The following is a 22,691-nucleotide window of genomic DNA, read 5'->3' as shown; positions in this document are numbered from 1 at the left end:
TGTTTACAATACAACCGGAGCACATGTCGCTGAGGTGAGGGGCGGGACGTTTTTAGATGCGCAGTAGAGGCGGTTTAGCCAATCACAACACACTGGGCTAGCTAACCAATCAGAGCCCATCGCCTATTTCTGAGGGCGGGGCTTCATAAAAGAAGGAAATGATCAGCCCGTTTCTCAGAGAAGGGACAGAGCGGTGTGGAATAAAGGTAAATTATGTGAAAAATAATGCGTTTTTTTTTTTAAACGAAGCATTAACACATGCTAGACTGCACCCCATAAACACAATCAAGCCTAGAAAAAACCCAGTGAACCACCCCTTTAAAAGATTGTTTGTGAATTTACTAAACAATGCTGTATTTCAGCACACTAACCAGCCACAAAAAAAGTTGAATAGTTGAGTGTTAAATGCCCTAAAATAGTATTGTCCTGTATTTAAATTAAATGCAAAAAACACATGCAAAAAACACATCTTTTCAATATACATTAGACTAGTTATAGCTTGCACTAAAACTACTATTTGCCTAGCACATTTAACACAATTTTTATTGATCATGGCATCAGTAATTCATCAGATGATGGTATTATAATCAGGCATACATACACAGTTCAAAAGCTGGGGGGTCAGTAAGAAATTAAAATACTTTTATCCACCAAGCATGCATTAAATTGATCAAAAGTGACAGTAAAGGCATTTACAGTATACTGTTACAAATAAATGCTGTTTTATTGAACTTATCATTACAAAATGTCTGAAGGATCGTGTGACACTGAAGACTGGAGTAATGACTGCTGAAAATTCAGCTTTGCCATGACAGGAATCAATTACATTTTAAATTATGGTATTATTTAACAATATGACTGTATTTTTGATTAAAAATAAATGTAGCCTTGCTAAACATAAGTGACAAATGTATTAAAAAAATAATAATTCTTAGTGAATTCCCCTGTCATCTTTCTTTAGTTGACATATTCTCATTTATGCAAAAAAGACTGCTTTTCATATAACAGTGTCAACAAATCAGATGAGAGTCCATCTCACTAAAGACACAACCTTAGACACAGGAAGTCATTCAGACTATAAGACATAAAGTATAAGTCAAAATAAAACATGCTTCTTGTGCCACTCACAGCTGACACACACATACACACGCTGTCCTCTTCCAAACGCAACAGTGATGCAAGCAGATAGGGAGGACTGAGCCTGCATTTCAACAATGTGTGATGCATATTCTCCAAGGCTGTGGATGTCATTTATCTTTCAGATGAAAGAAACAGTGAAATATGTGTGCTTCCAAATTGGATGCCAGTTGAACTGAAGGTTGAGTACCACAAGACGCCGAAACATCCATCAAAACCTTTGGCTGGTAATACTGGTAGACACTAGACACTAAAGGATGATTACATCAAAATGCAATTCCAAAAAGGTTTTGACACATTTAGAGGGAAATTACTGCAAGTATTTCTGCTGGAAACATATTTGGTTAAACAACTATCATTCCAGATCAATTAGATTTTTCATTTTGTATCTTGTGTAATTATATCTTCTATTCTTAGGTGTACATGCTGCTCTTTCCCTTTTTGCTTCTCTCTCTTTCTTCTATCCCTTCCTTTCCTGTCCATCTGCAGCAAAGTGATGTTGCAGTTCAAAATGTCCTTGGTTGCTACAGAATCCTTCAGGGAAATGTGAACATTCCACTGTCACTACTGTATCCAGCGCTCAACTACACCAAAGTCCCTTTTAGGCAAGTCAGTTCACCTTGCTGCCTTTCTATTAATCAAGGAATCCTGAAAAAATGTGTCACAGTTTCCACAAAAATATTAAGCAGCACAACTGTTTTCAAAATTCATTATAATATTGAATGTTACTAGAGCACTAAATCAGCATATTAGAATGAGTTCTGATGCATCATGTGACACTGAAGAATGCATTTTAAAATTGGTATACTACTTTTTTACTACTGTTTTACAAACAAATGCAGACTTTGTTCAAAAACATAAAAAAAATCTAACAGATCCTAAACGTTTGAACGATAGTGTAGTATATGCTCAAATCTACTTGTTGAGTAAACAAACAAGTACATGAAAATGGCAAATAGCACTGAAAGGTGGGACACCCTACAGCCTCCTTATTGAGTGTTACATTTCATTTTTACTTTAATTTTTCTGTGACTTATTCGTCTCCTCCCCCTTATACTGTCCCTGGCTATACATACAGCCTCCTGACCTCAGAACATCCTTTCCAACAAATAATTCCACTTAACGAAATGCTGCCTCACTCAACAATAAATCTAAAATGATTTAGTAATAAATAGCAGTTGAATATCTGATAATAATGTGAAATGCCTTGTGCCAAACATCCACAGAAAGGAAGAGAGTAGAAAGAGGACTGAACAAAATAAATAAATACATAAGAGAAATAATACAGAAAGTGAGGGCAAGGTCTATGACATTTGAGGTCCAAAAGTCTCAGACCAATGGGAAGATCTGGGAAACAGAATCTATGTTAATCCCAGAAACAAATAAAAAAAAAAACTAGGTCATTAATTAAATAATGATTGATAGATAGATAGATAGATAGATAGATAGAATGCCCAAATTAATGTTTATTTGAATACAATTCTCAGATATATATTGTGTATATTCTCAGCCCTATATGGAAACACTATACCATCAATAAACCATCTCAAAATGTATTTTGCATGTATTTCTCTTCCTGTGGTTCACCACACTGACTCTAGGGGGTGCTGTTGCTGTGACTGTAACTTGCTAAGTTGTATTAATGTTTAATAGTGGCGCTTTTGGTTTGCAGGATTGCTTAGTGGCACTGAACTCAAGTCTGCCTGACACAGTTCAAACTTAAATACTTAAGTATGAATGATCTCATAGGGCACAATCTCAAATGGGACTGCACTAATAAGGATAACCATCAACTGACATTATTTTTTAATCTCTGCTCTTTGATAATGTTAGTGCTACCTCATTCTCTCCGTGGGGCACCTTCCTTTGTGACCTGTATCTGTTGGCTGTGCATGCATTCCTCTCAGCGTATTTTGTCTATTAACAAATAGCAGATTTATCGCGGCTATGTTAACTGAGGATTTCTATAAGCTTTTTTTTTTAGAAAGCAACTGTCCGCAATGGCCTGATAAAATCACTATAAGTGCTGGTAATCTTTCATTACATTTGACTAAAGGCAAATTTCACTTCATTTCATAGTTCAGAGACAGGTAATGGAGGTTGGGAAGGAAAATAGTCTGAAATTGTTCATGAAGTACAGTATTTGGCATACACAAACTAAACTTAGACATCACATTAATAAATTGCAATTTAAAATGTATGAAAACAGAAAACTTGACGTTTTTTTCAACTGTAATAGGATTTCACAATATTGCTGTTTTCTATGGTATGGTGAGCATAAGAGACTTCTTTTAAAAACATTTTTTTAAAATCCTAATTATTCGGAAAAAAAAGTATTTACACACACATTTATATGTGTGCATGTATATCACAAAATAATATCATACTATGTTTTAAATTCATGCCTGTTTAGTTGGCCGTAGGTGCAGAGAATATACACATTAAGGAAGTCTGCATGTGCACATTTAAGCACATTTTGATATTTGCAGCAGTGCTAATGTTTTTATCTCCTATGCACTTAATGCCCTGTGTTCTGAGGAATAGCTGTATGTACTATTGTAAATCTTTTATAAATATGATGACACTCTATGTGGACTTCACTCCGTCATTTTAGGCCTAATGGACATGCGGGCGGGGTTGTGCTGTAGGGTTTCTTCACTTCTCTCTCCTTTTAGTATGGGAAACTCGTATCTCTCTACCACTCAGGCTGCTTGCCAGCTCTGCCCTTCCCCCTGCTCCCTCTCTCTCTCTCATACACCATCTTTCTTTCTTTCTCCCTCCACCCTCCCTCTGTTTCCTGCTGCTGCTTGAGTGCTCTGCCTGGCAACACCTCTCAGCGGCCTGCCTGCTGTCTGCTGCTCCCCATCATGGAGAGAGAGACAGAAAGATGTGCAGGAAAAAAAACTACAGGGCATTGGAGACATTTATTGTGGTAACAAAAAGGTCTGAAATTCTGGGTGCTGCAAGAATGTTACAATGATTCATAAGGAAATTGTAGTACATGGTGATAATTAATATGGAATGTCCGAGAAATAATGGAGACGTGACCTCTGGAATTGCTGTACTGTTGCTTAAAGGAATAGTTCACCCAAAAATGAAAACTCTGTTATAATTTACTCACCCTCATGTCGTTTCAAACCTGTATGATTTTCTTTCCTCTGTGGAACACAAAGAAATGATATTGAATGGACGTTACACACACAGAAAATATTTGATGATGACAGAATATTCATTTTTGGGTGAATGATCCCTTTAGGTATTTTAACTGTCTAATAAACTCTAGTAAAACTATTATACTATATATATATACAGACAAGTTTTGGTAGCCATAGATGTCTATAACGGGGGGAAAAAACTTTATTAGCAACTCTCGTTGTTGAGAAATGTTCTTGACAATGACAAATAACCTAGTTGCTAGGATACAAGTCATGTTGATTGTGACAGTAATTCAGTAAAGATACACTATCAGACCCAAAAAAACTGAGAATAAGTGAAACTTCCTACATCTTCTGAAGGCAAAGCCACTGAAGGTTCATCTGAAAGATGAAACATTTATCAGAATGTCATCATACTGTCCAAGACTAACAACATAGAGATTTCCTATTTTTGCTCTGGAAACGTCAAGAATGGAGGTGCTGAACTGAACACAATGTAGATATGAAGTTTCAGTTCAGGCCAGCACTTCCGCAAGAGATTATGACTTGCAATCAAAAAGCACCAGAATCCTCTTATAACCAGAAATGGAACATGGTTCTTGTGAATTCTATGATTCTAATAATTACTGAAGAAATACAATTTAAAGACCTACAATTATAAAGAAGAAGTCAAAGAGAAAAATAAAACTGATCAGGAACAAAGCTGAGAGGACAAGAGGAACAACTGTAGAGGTGGGAAATGATTGCAGTGTGGAAGGGAAGGAGCTTTTAAAAAGATGGACAGGAGTGGATAAACTCCTATGGCACCATAAAGTGGGCAGAATCAGAGTTACATGGTAGAGGGTGGTGAGTATGAGAGAAGGAGAGAGGAAGGACAGAAATTGTGGAATAAGTTCAGATAATGATAAAAGTTTTCCGGAGAACAAATGATTATGAGGGCCAATCTAATCCGGTTTCAGCATCTCACTCTGGAAAAGACCACTGCGCCTCAATCAGACATGTTCTGAAATATCTCCTGATATTCAAGTTGCAGTTCAATGAACCCTTGGGGAGAAGAAAGACAAGCCTACAGCCTAAAGACATGTGGAAGCCAGTATGCCGTACATTGTAAACCGCCGGTGTGGATAAACAGCCCAAAGGAAATGATCTCAAATCTCTCCTGAACTCCTTTCTTTACAGTCAGTGATTGACGTGAAAGAATAGCTTAAGGCTGGAATACACTACACGACTTTTGCCCTGATTTATAGTTTGGATAAGTCGATGCTAGTTGCTGAAAGTCAGAGCCTGTCCACAGATTAAGAGTTGACAGATTTCATAGAAAATCGCGTAGTGTATGATGGTTACAGACTATGATTTTTTAGCTTCAGACTATGATTCCACCCAGTTGGAGGATATCAAACATGTTTGATATTTTCAGCCGATTTTAGACACATATTGTTTTCATTTGTCACTTGTCTCCTAGCAACAAGGTGCATGCTTCCGCGTGAGTTTGTTGTGATTGGAAGGACTTTAAAGTCTGGTAGTGTATGATCCTCAGTCGTTTAGTGCATGATGGCCAGTTTTCCTCTGTGACTATTTACAAAGGCAGCAAGTGTATGATGCCTAACGTTTTAAAATCTGTTCAGATTTTAAAAGTTGTGTAATGTATTCCAGCCTTTAGACATACAAGTTGTACCTGTCAAGCTGGCCAAGTCTTTAGTGTAAATACACACACACACAAATAAAAGCTAAGAAACATAAACACAGGTGTACAGCAATGTTTCCTGTGCACTGTGCAGCTACTGAATCTAGATTAAAACTACACACAAAAATATTTTACACACAAATGTGTTTGCAGTTTGCAGTCTGAATTAAATATGATTGGATAAAAAGACTGTGCACTGCAAAAGAGACATTTCTTCTTTATATTGAAACACACACACACACACACACACACACACACACACACAAACATACAGTGCCACCAATATTAAAATATAGAATATAAAAGAATAACAAAAAAAATTATTAAAATATAAAATATATAAAAAATAAATAATAATTAAATAAATATAAACAAAATAAAAAATATAATTACATTCAATTACATATTTAAGAAGAAAATAGCATTGTTTTAAAAATAATTATTTAGGGAACACTGTCTGCTATACAATAAAACTGGACTAACTGGGTTATGCAAGTGAAGACAGTAAGAAAACTGTATGAATTAATGTAGGCTGTGTGTGTGTGTGTGTGTGCGTATTCACATTGTCTATTAAAATTAAATTCTTCCTGAAGAATTACAGCTTTTCACATATTGGCAATGTTATTGAAAAAAATACTACAATTCAACATATATATATATATATATATATATATAAATCTATCAAAAAGTAAATGTCAGTCAGCCATATATTGGGTCAATCTCCTTCAGCTCCTAACAGCACTCTTTCACAAATATATAAATTGTAAGATTAAATATATTGTCCTTGTACCATTTGATATTTCTGTTTTCTTACACCCGAACTTGATGAAATACCACCGGCAACTGTTTGTCTTACTGATCCCTGAACAAAAGGCTGAACATTTATGCAAAACTTGGTGATGTTTATATGCAAATAATGAAGAAGAAAAACGTCTCTCCCAGACTTCTCTAGCTTCTCATTTGCCTCAAAGTAACAATCTGTGTTGTCAATATGTAAGCAAGTAATTTGTCTTCATCTAAACACCACTTTCCACAAGGAAAGGCTTCCCCAACTATTACAGTAAACCACAACATCAGAAATATAACGCTGACTGAACTCTTTCCATGTTATTACGCACACGCATACACGTATAGGCACACATACACACACAAACTCGAGACCTTTCACCAGCGCTTACTGTAATTGCATCTGTAAATTCCCTTCAGAGTGACATTACTTGAGTTCAAATAATACTCTAAAAGCAACCTGTTCAAACAAGCATTGGAAATAAAGACTATACATATTATACTGTAGACGCTACCTAATGTGGCCACGTTCAATTTATAGTCCATAAAATATATGCCCCATGGATAGTTCTCTAAAATGAACTGGACTGCAGCGTGATAGTCAATGATATAATAAAAGATTGGTATATTTAGGCAGAATGCTCTTAATGAAGCGTAAAAGCACTAATGGCTCTTCCCAGCAGAGGGCTGTACTCACTATTGGGCGGAGTCATTGAGCTGGTACTCGCGGGCACGGCTGAAGCACTCCTGGATGCCTGAGTCAGACCACAGGCGAATCATGGCGGACAACAGCTCTGGAGAGTAGGGCTCGGTATCCTCCATACGGCTCACAACATCACAGACCATCTTAGCATCAGCCTGTTAAAGGAAAACACACACAGAGAACATCCATCAGTGTGATGAGGAGACTTACAAACAGAAGAAGTCACAAACCGTGCTTCAAATTGTACCAATTTTGAGATTAGCAATTAAAAGTCTGACATTTAAATATGAACTCAAACATTTCTTGTCATTATTTCAAAGACCAAATCATCTTGGCTGTTCTATTAATTTTATTTAGCTCTATACTCTTCAGGGTTGTTGACAATGACAGTTCAACAAAACAACAAGAAGACATTAATTTCGCAATTTCCAGTGACATGAGCAACAGCAACCGTTGGTGATGTGACAAAATTAAGCAGAGTTCAACTTTATGCAAATAAGCAGTGATGCATTGTGGGAATGCCTACTAGCAAGTGACAGCACTGAGACTCGTGACCTGCAGCAATTTCTTCACTGTCAGTGTGATTGTGGCTTTACTGTGTCTACAGTTGACTAATTTGTGCCTTTTATATTAATTTCAAAGAATTTTAGCAGAAACATGTGAGACAAAATTGACTGCTTGGCTGCTTGAATGAAAACTATTAAAAATATTTTTGTCTTGTTTTCCAGTAAACATGCTTGTTTTTGTTTTGTTTTGTTTTTTTTACAGGCAAACAATTTAAAAAAAGAAAAAAAAGTAACTTCTTCTGAGCTGTAAAAATTAACCTCTGGGGTCTTGTGATGGGCAATTACTGCATTTAAAGGATGACTGAATGATGCAAGTTCACATCGTACTGCTGGCACAAAATCTTTTATAAAGCCCTCTCAATGAGCTGGCTCTTGCTTCAAGAAAAAAAAAAAACGGTTGGTTATCTTTGCATAACAACTTTGGGTTATAAAAACTTGTGCAAGGGTAGAATGAGAGAGCATAAAGGAAGGAAAAAGATAACAGAATCTGCGACTGTTCCAGTACTATCAACTGAACTATCAACTATCAACATATTATTATGATTATTGAATCTGCTGTTCCTCCTTTACATACAGTCGCTCCATTTGAAAGAGAAAAACTCAAATGTGTTGGATTTGTAATTATTGTGAGTCTCACTTCTAATGTTTACAAAATTTGTTATCACACAAACTACATTAAGATGATAAAGGACCAGATACTATTGTGTTTTAGACGTTTTTTAGATAATTATTATTGTTAAATACAAATATATACATTAAAGTAAATCATACTAAAATTGTCATATTAAAATTGTGTGCATTATCATTATTATGTATTATTACTTTTAAATACATTTATAAATAACATAGACAATATATACACGCAACATCCTGACTTCCTGTTTCTTGTTCATTTTTCCCTCCCTCTTACTTCCTCTGTCCTACTCACCTCCTCTTATGACAGCACTCCCTTTTACAAACATGTTTAAAAAGCTTGACAGCAGTAATGACTTCTGGAAAGAGCGTTTAGTTTCTTTTAAAAAGATCACAACTGAGCCTACTACACGAAGAGGCTGGGTTCCACCGACCTGCAAATCCACAACAGAGATGCAACTACACAAGCCAAAAGAGGAGAGCGTGAGAAATGGACTTGATGAGTGGAGTGAAAAGAAAAGAACCATGTTAAATAGAGAGTGGAAGAGAAGATGGGGGTCAGTTCAAGAAGGCTGGTCTTGCACCCTCTTCATTATATGCTGTGAGAAAGAGTAAAGCGTTCACACACTAAAAGGAGTGAGATGTGGGAGCCTGGGAATTAAAAAGAGGAAAAAACAACAAAGCATGGATGTCGCTAATTTATCCATAATTAATGCAAATGCTATTTTGTGAAGTTTTTCTACTGTGAAGATGCAGATATATTACTCTGCACTGAGAAAAAATGGATGCATCTTCTGTATGACTTGTCAATAGGGACAGATATTGCTGCCATCTCCATGGTGATGCAGCGGGGGCAGCATCAGCAGCAGGAGGCAGTATGATTGGCTAAGGGAGCATCCCTTTCCTTCTCCCCCAGTGAGTGTGACCTTTGAGAGCAAGTCCTCTGAACTCAGCATGACTGAACCTTCTGGAGTCCTTATAACAAACACACACACACACACACACACATCATACTGTATTTAATCCCAATAGATGCTTCTGTCTGTCTTTTTTTTTTAAATGAATTTAGTAATAATTTAGTGAAACAAAATGCACTATTAATGGTTATATGTAGTCTAATAATCTACAATAATAAAGAACTGCAGGTTAGAGCTTCACAACACAACATGAACCAGAGGATCACCTTAACTTTACCCCTTCCAGGGAATTATGGGACATCAAACTGGTGTCCACAGGCTCTTTGTGCCTTTATAATGGCAAATGCCTCAGTCCCAGAGCTGGAGGTTTGCAATGGGAACATTTTAACATTTTTGCCATGCATTTTTCTTTTGATTAAAAAAACAGCAAGAATAAAGCTGACAGATGCTGACAGATTCAGCAGACACGCACTTGTTTACTTTCTCTCTGTGCAATTCTTGCAGGTGGGTCTGTCTGTAATGTCACAACACCGGTCACGCCTCTCATTCTTAATTTGCTCTTTCTACCTGTGTTTTAGGTTTTTTTTGGGGGGGGGGTGTATGGCACTGAAGGAGCATATGATTGCATATTGAATTTAGATCAGACTCATAGAGACACATAATAGCTATTCATTATGGCCTTTGCACAGACTAAAGAGAATGGACCAATCTTCATCAGCATTCATTTATTAGAGGAAACAGTGCGAGGAGAGATCTCAACACGCTGTAGATTTGAATCACAGATCAGTCAGTAGCCCAGCGTGACGGACAGTATCCTTACAGACACCCTGACGCTGCACCTGGTATGAGCAATGTTATTGTAAAAGTGACGTAAGTACGCACTGTGAACCCACAATAGAACTGTCATTTTATAGTAAATGCTGGATTCCTCAGAGTATCATTAGGTTTAACTACCTCATGATATGTTACACATCGCAACATGTTATATGACATCTTAACTGGATCACAGCTGAGAGAGATCCAGCATGCCCACGAGTGAATCTGCGGGATTAGCTTCAATCTTTTTGAAAAAGAAAAAACACCAGAAAATTATGATATATTGTTAATGTATATTCACAAGAATTTGTGATACTTCTATATATAGTATGATTGTGACCACAAAGCCCTAATACAGGCTTTTTCTTATTTAGTGTGAAGTACGGTGAAGGTCAGGTGTAATATGGCAAAATCAATCTAGTCATCTAGTGTTGAATCAGGTGGCTTTTAATCTTGCTATGAATAGGAGAGTAACATACAGTCCCTCATGAGCCCCAAGGGCTGTGGTCTAAAAATCTATCACTGACAATGGCAACTTTTCTTTTCAAAATAGCACAGAGGAAAAGAGATGCTCCGCTTTGCTGAAGATGTATAGACTCTACTCAAGTACTTTATCAAAGGCCATGACACATCTCCCTAGACATGGTTTTAAACTACAAATCATCTTTTCAAGGTTACAACCACCGGCATGTGGTGGACTTCTGAAGTAAGGAGGCTGAGAGGTCATGAAAAAAAGATTTTTAGTGTATTTCAATATGGACATGACCTAAGGAGGTGCTGTGAGTGGGTGGATTGCTAACTCAGTAATCAGTTTATTTTCCATAATTTTTGTGAATCTGTGGAAGTTCACTTTCATACCACAATTTATCTATAAGAACTCAAGAGAGCCAAAAGATACATTTCACCCCTTTGAGACTTTAGTAGACTTTTTAGTGTCGCTGTTAAGACAGTGTTATAAATGTTGCTGATGCTAATAGCACAGAGAAAAGCCAGAGAAAGTCAAGTACTGAGAATTGCATGCAGGCAAAGTCCCTTCAGATAGCCGCGCACACACATTCACTACCATTATGGATGTGCTTTAATTAGAAAACAGGATAGCAAGCTATACAGTGATGACATCTCCAATTCATCTCTCATTGATGGTCTTAGAGAACCTGTCTATGACCACCAGGATGCAGGTATGGGAGTTGGAAGGAGGGAGATCAGTCACAAAAACTGAGGTGGGACCAGGGCTGACGAGTGTTTACCATGTGTTTACCGTGTGGTAGGTGTCGGGGATTCTTGGAGATGGCGCAGACTGAGCAGCTGTTGACGAATTGGGAGACTCCCCAAGCAATTTTGGGTCGCCAGTAGTGATTTTGGAGGAGCGAGAGGGTTTGCTGGCTGCCTGGGTGTCCAGAGCCCGGAGATGAATGTACTGAGTCTAGAAGGGTTAGCCGTAGGGATGATGGTACATAAACCATAAAACCGGAGCAGGTTCAGAGCGAGTGGCTTCTGTGGTCTGGTCGTCAAGGGACCACTGAATCGGAGGAGAGTTGATGTCTTCAGATTGATGGAGACGGGAAAGTGCGTCTACTTTTTGGTTCTTTGAGCCGGGCTGGAGTCGGTTGAGTCGTTTAGCATCTCGGAGATATTCCAGATTACTGTGATCAGTTATGACTTCAAAATGGTGGTTGGCTCCCTCCAGCCAGTGTCGCCACTTCTCTAGTGCAAGCTTGATAGCTAGGAGCTGCTGGTTACCAATGTCATAGTTTTGCTCCACCGGGGATAGCTTCTTGGAGTAGAAGGCACATGGATGGAGGATGGGAGGTTCTCTGTGACGCTGGGATAGGACTGCTCCTACCCCGACCATAAATGCATCTACTTCGATTACGAAAGGAAGTTGTAGATCTGGGTGTGCCAGAGTAGGAGCGGTGCAAAAGGCTTCCTTGAGCTGATGGAAAGCGTTGAAGGTGTCAGGCATCCAGGATGGAGACTTGGGCTTATTTCTGAGGAGTGAGGTGAGGAGGGGTGTGCAGATTTGGATGAAGTTGGATAGAAATTGGCAAAACCTAGGAAACACTGAAGTTCCTTGATGGTGGTAGGTTGAGGCCAATCTCTTGACGGCTTGCACCTTCCTCTGGTCCATGTGAATGCCATGGTGGTCGATGATGTAACCAAGGAACTGGATGGTATCACAGTGGAACTCACACTTCTCCAGTTTGAGATACAGATAGTGCTCTCTCAATTTCTCAATGACCTGTTTCACGTGGTGGTGATGTTCGGCCAGCTTCCAGAAGTAGATGAGGATGTAGTCAATGTACAGGATCACGAAGCGGTGGAGGTACTCCCGGAAAAACCTAATTCATGAAGACTGAGTTGGAGAGGCCATATGGCATCACCTGGTATTCATAGTGGCCTGATGGTGTTACGAATGTGGTCTTCCATTCATCACCCTCGTGGATCCAGAAAGAGGTTGTAAGCACTACGCAGGTCCAGCATGGAGAAGATGTGAGCCCCACAAAGCTGTTCCAGGGCGGCAGGACCCAGAGGAAGTGGATAACGGTACTTGACCTTCTGGGAGTTCAGGACCCGGTAGTCAATGCAGGACCTCAAGCCTCCGTCCTTCTTATCGACAAAGAAGAAGCTGGATGCAGCTGGTGAAGTCGAAGGGCAGATGAATCCTTGTTTGAGAACCTCCTCGATGTACTTCTCCATGGCCTTCTGTTCCGGGATGGACAACGGGTAAACTCTACCCTTCGGCAGCGTGGCCCTAGGCAGCAGGTCAATTGCACTGTCCCATGGCTGATGAGGTGGTAATTCCGTGGCTGCCTGCTTGTTAAAGACATCCTGGAATGCCCTGTAATCTGGAGGAATTTCTTGAGTCTCTGAGGTCTCTGGACTCTCAATAGTAGTGGAACAGATAGCCACCTCTCTTGTCGTGAATGAAGATGGGGGTGCAGGTAGCTTCTGAACCGAAGAAATACAGTTTTGAAGACAATAATCACTCCATTGTAGGATCTCACTAGTGTTCCACTTCACTTTCAGGGAATGTTGAGTTAACCAAGGGCATCCCAGAATGATATCAGCAGTTGAACCCTCCAGAACCAGAAAGGAGATGTGCTCCAGATGTAGCAGAGAAGATGCAGCAGGAAGGTCCATGAGTCAGGCTGTTAGGCATTGAGAGATGCGGATTGCATTTTAAATGGCTATTTCAGCTGCATTCCAGCTGCTGGCGGCCGCAAGAATGTGGAACTGCAGAGCATAGTCACTCACAGTGGATTGGCCTTGGCATAACTGGAAGAGTTGATCGTTGATTGATAGCTCGCTGGCCGTCCAGCCAAAAACCTTTTTGAAGTGGGTGACAAAAGCAATGAGCGAGTTGGTTTTCGGGCTGTTGGTGTCCCAGATGGATCGCGCCCATTGCAGAGCGCGTCCAGACTTGAGCGAGATTATATAGGTGATCTTGGATCGATCACTGGGGAATTATTGAGGCTGCATCTCGAAGAAGAGTGAGCATTGGAGTAGATATCCGCTGCATTCCACCGCCTCACCAGAGAACGTTGCCGGACAGGCCATGGGACTGGTGGAGGCAGATTGTGAGGAAGAGGTGGTGGGAGGTTGAAGAGACCGGCGAATGGCTTGTACAAGCTCAGCAAACGGGTCCGGTTTCCAATCACCACTTGGCTCTGTATTGTGTTGCATGTTAGCGGTCTGGTCTTCTGTCAGCAAACAGAAGGAAACAACACAGGTAAATGACAGTCTCATAGAGCTTTATTTAAGGTTTCAGGTGAGGAGCAAGCGATGTACAGGTGAGATAATGAGCAGATAATCTTGAGCAGAGACTTAGCTGAACAGTCACTGTGGCTTTCCTAACCAGGTTGTGGCTGATCCGGTGTGCTGAGCTGAAGACAGAAGAGGATGGCTGATGACTGGAATGGGTCCGATGAACAGGTAAGTAGATAAGGAAAGGAGCCAGGTAAGTTGATACACATATGTAAACAACAAGACAAGACACTGAGGTGGTGATGGGAAGGTGGCTTTATACTGTGACTTGATTGGTGCTGACAGGTGAAGTGCATAATAATTCTGGTGATTGTGAATGAGTGGGTGGAGCTGAAGGATCTGACGTTGCTGGTGACTCTGTGACAGATAATGTGTCATGCTGATCACGTTAAAATATTTCAGGAATTAGGTGTTTTGGTCTATGTGAACTAGCTTTTAGTTTTCCAAAGCATCCTTATGGCCTTCAGGTAGTGTACAACATGGCACTAGCAACCCCAAGGTTATGGGTTCGATTCCCAGGGAATGCATAAACTTATAAAGTACATATAAACATGATATATATAATCATGTTAATATATTTAAGGAACTTGGTGTATGAGTCTATGTGAACTAGTTATGTTTTTAGTATACCAAAACATCCTTTTGGCCTCTGGTAGTCCCCATAATATATGTTTATGGATTCTGAAGGAATCCATAAACATATATTATGTAAAACTTGGTGTATATAATCATGTTTAAGGAAGTTGGTGTTTGGGTCGATGCTGAACTAGCTATAAGTTTTCTAAAGCATCCTTTTGGCCTTCAGGTAGTGTACAGCATGTTGATAGCAAGCCCAAGGTTATGGGTTCGATTCCCAGGGATAATAAGTTGCTTTGCTTAAGCGAGTCTGCCAAATGCATAAATCTAAATAAATTTAAAACAGAACAAAAAGGTCATATGGCCTATATTTAACACAGAGTGAGAGAAAACACACAAGCCCAAAAGGAAAGGCTAAAATTACAGAGGCAAACCCACTATTTCATCAAGTGGTTAAATAGCTATATCTCTATGGCAGAGAGGGAAAGCCCATGACAGAAATTTGATGGTGTAGATGACTGACGCTGTATGTTCCACAGAATGGCACGCTATGCAGTGATGACCGTTCATCTCCTGCCTTTATTATCTCAAGACAGTGAGATGATCATATTATCATCAAGATAGACAGACACACGCAGATCAGCATCATTAAGCAGCTGCTGGGTTTGTCTGGGTCACACGCAATAAGAAAGTCACATCAGGAGAGACTGTCGTATGGCTTTGCGGCAAAAAAACATAGAAAGAGGCCTGTGTTTGTCACATGGGTCACGTCCTGCTGAGGCCTGCACTGACTAATATTATAGTCCTCTAGGGGACTGAATACAACACCAGATAGATGACAAACTACTGACTCATAAAGATGAGATGATTGGATCTGATATACAAGAGGAACACTGTTAGTAACGAGCATCCTACTGCACATCTACATCTTTTTAATCTGTCGACCTTGTGAAAAAGCAATACACTGTAGCTTAATTCTAAAGAGTACATTTTATATAAATAATATACTTTAAATAATATACTTCAGTGCAAAATGAATTTAACATTTTCAGACAACTTAACTGCACGTTGACTGCAATTAAATGAAAATGAATTATAGTTTCGATTTCTAATACATGCAATTACCTAAATTTTAGAGTGTTTTTCTGACCCACTAATGTAGGATTAAATAGGATAGATTACTACTTGGGAATATGGTAAAAGCATACCGTCTAATGTACTGACAAGAATTTATGGTAAACTAAAATATAATTTAATGTAATTTCTATTGAAACTTGTATTTAAATGTAATATCAAATGACCATCTAAAGTTAAAATTATAATCAGTAACTTTAGATGTGCTGCAGTATGTTAATCAGCACATCCAGGCACAACAAAAAAACATTAAAACATGATTATTTAAAATGTACTTCAGTCAAAGTAAATATGTAATATTTTACCAAATATTTGAGTGCACTAATTTTTTCATTTATTAGGGTACCTAGCAATTAGCTTAGCAACATGATAACATCAAACTCTGGGTGCGACTCAATCAGTTCCCTAGTTCAGCAGTCAGGGCACTGATCAGGGAGTCGGCCATTTTAAGGGCTGTCTCAATCGCGAAATCCTTCCAGTGCACCGGAACGTTCGCTCCCTGAAAAATCCCATAATGCACCACAAAAACCAGGGAGCATCGGTGCTCACTATACTCCTTACTGGAAATTACGTCACATTTCGCGTGAAATATAAACCACACGAGCCAACTCGATAAATATAATGATACGCGATAGAAGATTTGAAGAGACAAACCTTTTTTTTTTTGTCTATTTCAACATAAGCACATATCGCTAGACAGGTAATGAATACATCTAGTTAACATTTATCATTAAGATTTGGCTGAAATGTTGAAAGAACATGTAAAAGAACAATGTGTTTAAAGAGAATAAAAATAATATCAAAAAGAGATTGGTCCTGCCTGTTGTTGATTAATTCCAGTGGTGATGTTCTACAATGTTGACCGTTGACGTTGTATGTACTACGTAGTCATGTCACCGGAAACTGAGTAATCACTGTCCCAATGTGCAGTGACCGAATTCGTGTACACGATATACTGATTCACGAGCTCGGGAGCTAGGGAGCTGATTGAGACGCAACCTCTACTGAAATCAATTGCTAGCTGCTTTTTGAGCCGCTGATTTATGAGTTTCCATGACAAGTCAGTATGCTGCCCTTAAAATGCAGCTGCCTATGTAGGCGGCATGCAGCTCACTATGTTTTGAAATATAGCTCCAGATTATATGCATACTATATTACACAAACTATATAGTGTGAATTATGTAATACACTTGCCTTGAACATGATGTGTGTGAGAACTTGAGAACAAAAACAGCTAAATCTTGCTAAATATGCTTGGAGGATATTTCCCACGATTCCAAAGCAGCCTCGTCAACACAAAAAAATGGTATCGCAACATAAACGGCCTCCTTTTGATGCTCATCTACATTACAATGACTCAGCTGATGAAAAGTGCCACTATGGAAGGTGTTTCGTTAAGCTAAATACAATTTGTGCAGAGCAAGGCCAACAGAAAATGATCTTCCTTTGGTCATGCTCAGCACTTGAGATAATAGCCACAAGGATGAAACAGCAAAAGATAGATCATGTCTTTAGTTTTCATACTACGCTACTGTCCTCATTATTTTCATTCCCTGCCCCCTCCTATATCAGTTCACTGGTCTTAACATCTTTCTCTCTTTCTTGTACTTCACAGTTGTTATGTCATAGTCATAAGCAAGCAGCCTGGATGATGGGAAAGCCTTTGGCTTCTGTTGACATGAAGCATAATCAAGGCAACACAGAACTCGACTCAATCTGCTTTTGACTTGCCCCTTTATACTCCGTCCCGTGATTATCATCTCTCCCTTTTCCTTTCATAGGTCCCCTCCCTTTTGCTACACTCCTCCGCATCATGTGACAGTCATCTCCAGTTACTATGGTTACTGGGCCTTTCTTTGGGAATGTGATTGCAGATTTGGTGTTCTCTCTTTCGTTTTCTCTGTATCTCAGCCTCCCCTCCCACTTTCTCACTCTATCTCCTCCCCTCTCTCTCTCTCATCTCCATCTCTCTGTATTTTCCTCCCATGGCAGCTTTTGAATGATTGATTTGATGAAATATTTAGCTGTTATTCTGCTCTCCTGCTGAAGGCTCCAGTTGTGGCCTAATCACAGGAGGTCCTGAAAGCCCAGAGCAGAGACCACACCTCTGCCAATTTATTAACCATCACAGACGCCCGTCATCTAGGAGGCCACACCCACCTGGCACTGTAAACCAACCGAAAGCTTTCTCTCTTACATCAACTGCATCAACATTATTCACATCAGTCATTTCCATTACATGCCATGTAGTTATTAAAGAAGGAAATCAATGTTCCTTGAGCAATAAGGCCATTTTAAGATCAATTTCTTCTTTTCTTTCATTAAGTGGCATCCACAAACCCCTAATCCATCTCTGTGACTGGCTAATGTCTGTCTGCTGAGAATGAAAGGCTATTGGACTTTTCAGTGCCATGTCGATACTAGAAAAAAAATTTAACAATATCTTTCTGCTATATCAGTAGTACTGAATGCTACTACCAAATGCTGTCAAAAAAATAATAATTACGATAATTATTAATGATAATTGCAATAATTTGTGATGTAATTTTACACAATAATTTAAATGTGATTTAAATGTAATTTTAACTTTGTTTACTTTTGTATTTATGTTTAAATTCTGAATATTTCATCTTAATATTTGATACTGTTATATACATGAAATGCGTCAAGCACTGTTATTTATGTGGCTTACTTAATCTATTGCTAATTAGTTTCCCTTCTTTTTTATTTTGTTACTGACCGTTTAGTTGAATAATTGCTGGAAAAATTTACATTGATTGAATAATTACGTATATTTCATATATTTAATAATATTTATATTTTAATATAAAGTGGTGTGTTCAAAGCATATAATATTTTATATTTTTATAAATAAAAATATATATCATATAAATATAATTTTATTTATATATATTTAATTATATCAAATAAAATTTAAATTATACAAATATATTTTACATTTATATTTAAATATTTAACATTTATATTAATATTTATGTTTTAATATAAAGGAGTGTGTTCACAGCATATTGCTTTTGTTTTTGTTTTTTGTTTTTTTGTAGTGCTGAAATTTATATTGAGAGGTGAATTTTGCTACCAAGATAGCTCTTAAGTAAAGAGACATTAAAACTATGTCAGCCTGACCTGGCCGTGTTCTCCTGGAAAATAAAGCAGAGCCAAAAAGCATTTCAAAGGGAAGGTGTGCTGTTCCATTACTGAGGCATCAACATCAAAATGTCTCCGTTTCTTTCTGTCTCTCTTTCCCCTCTGCATCATCAGGGTTCTTCAGTGACTCGGAGAAAAAGAGAAAGTGACAGACAAAAAAATCTGGTTCAGACTGCCCCTCCCTCTGCTCTATGACCTGCCCTTACTAAACTCTTCCTGAAGTGGAGCACACCAACACACTCATCCCACACTGGGGAATTCTCTGTTGGGATTTATGGAGGAATAATTACATTCACATTAATAATTACATTCTAAACCCAGCCCCCCACCTACCATCAGAAGCACTTATGTGATTAATGTCAGGTTTGAGAAAAATGGATTAGTTATGACAGGAAAAAAATTGTCTGATTAAAGAAATAGTTCACCCACTCAGTCATTATTTTCTTACCCTCATGTTGTTGCAAAACTGTGTGTGGTTATATTTTACTTTATAAAACCAAAAGACCAAAGAGTCTCATGAAGTGGTTTGCATACAACTACAGTTAATAATATCTGCTAAGGTCCAAAATGGACCATAAATGTAATTCATAGGACTCAAGTGCTGTACTCAAGTGCTGCAATTTAAGTCATTGTTCACTGATAATCTTCCTCTCTAGTGACCTTGAGAATTGCTGGGTTTGGATTGAGTCAAGAAACATCATTCATTCATTCATTCATTCTTAAGAGGTAGTTCACTGTGATTCACACTGTGTTCATGAATCAGAGTTTCACTCTTAGACTCAATAATCAGGTTACAATGGTTCTTAAGGTATTAAAGTGAAACAATCATTTAGGAATCATCCTAAATGATTTGTTCATGAATTAGACTGAACAGTTCAGCCACGAATCAGAGTACCTACCTCAATGATCATGTCACAATGGTTCTTGATGAATCAGACAGAAACATTCATTTAGGTACTGTACAGACTGATTCATTCACAAATCACACTGAACAATACAATATATTATTGTATAATAGTGTTTTTGTATAATATTTTTATACAGTTTATAAAATTTACCAAAAAAAGTCAAATTTGATCTTAAAAGTTATATTCAACAAATGTGCAATGCTTATTTATAAACTCTGTAGCTGTTAATGCCATACTTTTCTGCATTTTTTCTTACATGCATGTTACTTTTGACTGTTTTCTCTTGTTTTAAATAAATATTTACCTTTGATTGTCATTCTGTGTGTGTAAAAGTGATTTTAAAATGAACAAGATTTGTAGGTTTAATGTCTAGCTCGATTTGGGTTCATTTTAGCCTAGCAGTGTAGTAATTTTAAACCATAAAAAAGCAACCCAGCATGCTGGGTCAAACATAATAACCCAACTTGTTGGGTTAAAACAACCCAGCGCTGGGTTCGTCCCTTTTTGACCCAGCGCTGGTTGCCAAAATAACCCAAATTGGGTTGTTTTTAACCCAGCCGTTTTTAGAGTGTACTGGGGGTGGGGGGCTCATATTCTTTTTAATGGAAAACAGCTACAAAAAGTTTCTTTTTCAATAGATGATAATTTAATGGATAATTTTTGGTTGAACTATCCCTTTAACTTGCTTATGTTTTCTTTTTCTTCGCTGCTGATATTCAAACTCTCATTCTCTTCCACAGGGATACTGACACAGACAAGATGGATCTGTCTTTTTCTGCATACACACTCTCTCTCCACAGGCCTGCAGGTTTGTGTGGAGTCTGCTGAGGCCTGGCATTTATTAAAGTGTGCTGTTCTCTCCTCTCTGCTGCATACCTGATCTGCCACCACTGCAGGTCTCTTTCAACTATATTTATTTTTAGCTGCAGGCCAAAAAAATGTTATCATGCTACAAATACCATGCTTTTAACACTCTCTGGACCACAACCACCTTCTTTTCCACTATAACCCCTATCAGTGCCATGATTAACACACCGTCACCCAGACCAGCACGCTGCTTAACACACTGTCCTCTCCACCAGTAACCTGATTAACACAGTGTCATCCCCCACTGGCACTAAACCTTTTTTAAAGGGGTCATCGGATGCCACATGCACTTTTACAAGCTGTTTGAACTGAAATGTGTGTTGGCAGTGTGTGTACACAACCACCCTATAATGATAAAGATCCACCCAGTGTTTTTTTTTAATCTTGTTAAATAATTTCCCCTTTCTCAAATCGAGTCGATCTCAGATGCCTGTCTGTGTGATGTCACACAGATAGGCCCCTCCCACAATTGTTTGATTGACAGTAGTGTTTCAGCACAGACCGGACTGGTGTCTTACCTTAGACCCGCCCTGAGTGAGCTGTCATCAGTCCACCATTGTTTCGATGCTGGAGTAGATATAGACAAGAATGTCTCCAAATCGCCTTTCCTAATAATGTGCTAGTTAGCGAGTTTTGTGATGAATGCGGCTAAAGTTTACCGTCTCTCAGAGAGCGGCTTCGAAAGAGAGGGGCGGGGCAAGCAGAGCTCATTTGCATTTAAAGCAGCATGCAAGAAAACAGCTTGTTTTGAAAAGAGCTGTTTTTGACAGGGTAAAACGGTGTTGTTTTACACTACCATTGAGAAATTTAACCAAACTATGTTACAGAATTTTCATTAAGACCCTAAAGAACTTTTCACCCTTTCAACTTGTGAAAAATGGGCATCCTATGACCCCTTTAATAAATCATTCTAAAATGATGGTTTGCCTAAGAAATATTTCTTATTATTACCAATGTTGATAACACTTGTGCAGTGCTGATTAACATTTTTGTGCAAACAGTGATAGGCCCCATCATGACACAGACTGCACTTGTTAAAATTACAAATGGCTTCTTGCATCAGACCAAGGCTGCATCTCCTTCCTAGTTTTACTTGATCTTAATGCTGCATTTGACACTGTCGCCCACAACATACTCATAGACTGATTACAAAATTATACTCGTATTCAGTGACAGGCATTAAAATTATTTAAATCCTGCATGTTTGACCGTTACCTCTTTGTTTATTTAAATGAGGAATCATCCAAGTTAACGCCAGTAAAGTATGGAGTGCCACAATGATCTGTTCTGGGCCCTCTGCTGTTTTCAGTATACATGCTGCCTTTTGGTAATATTATTAGAAAACATGGGATTAGTTTCTCAGCTAGAGTAGACTCAGCTACTGTATATATTTCATCAAGACCAGAAGAATTATCTAAGATAACAGTGTTAAAGATGTAAAAGATCAGATGACCAGGAATTTTCTTCTATTAAATTCAGATAAGACAGATATATTACTTACTGGACCGAAAACCTGTACACAGAATCTCTTAGAATACAATTTTCTTCTAGAAAGATGTACTGTTATTTCCTCAACAGTCAAAAAATGTGGGTGTTTTGTTAGACAGCAACTCTGAAAATCATATTTCACATTTTACAAAAACAGCCTTCTTCCACCTTAGAAACATGAGCAAGCTACTGAACGTTACATGTTTCTGATGCAAAAAGCTAGTTCATGCATTCATGACCTCTAGACTGGATTACTGTAATGCACTACTAGGTGACTGTCCTGCATCTTTAATAAACAAGCTACAGCTAATCCAAAATGCAGCTGTAAGAGATCTTACCAGGAAACTTAATTGGTAATCGGTATTACACTTTATTTCCCAGAAATTTATTT

At 38.4% G+C, this 22,691-nt stretch overlaps 1 protein-coding gene across 2 annotated transcripts in view; it reads right to left on the bottom strand.

Annotated features, from left to right (window-relative positions):
• LOC107715208 (guanine nucleotide-binding protein G(o) subunit alpha-like) overlaps positions 1–22,691 on the bottom strand; it is an 89,734-nt gene that overhangs the window by 17,058 nt on the left and 49,985 nt on the right. For both annotated transcript variants that reach the window (XM_016521268.1, XM_016521267.1), the window contains exon 2: positions 7,460–7,620. In XM_016521268.1, the coding sequence (XP_016376754.1) occupies positions 7,460–7,620 (161 nt within the window). The remainder of the gene's footprint in view (positions 1–7,459; positions 7,621–22,691) is intronic.

The sequence above is a fragment of the Sinocyclocheilus rhinocerous genome, unplaced genomic scaffold (assembly GCF_001515625.1).
Source record: "Sinocyclocheilus rhinocerous isolate Xijiao unplaced genomic scaffold, SAMN03320098_v1.1 scaffold659, whole genome shotgun sequence".
Lineage (NCBI taxonomy): Eukaryota > Metazoa > Chordata > Actinopteri > Cypriniformes > Cyprinidae > Sinocyclocheilus > Sinocyclocheilus rhinocerous.
The sequence above is the reverse complement of the archived record's forward strand: the minus strand, read 5'-3'. Positions and strand labels throughout refer to the sequence as shown.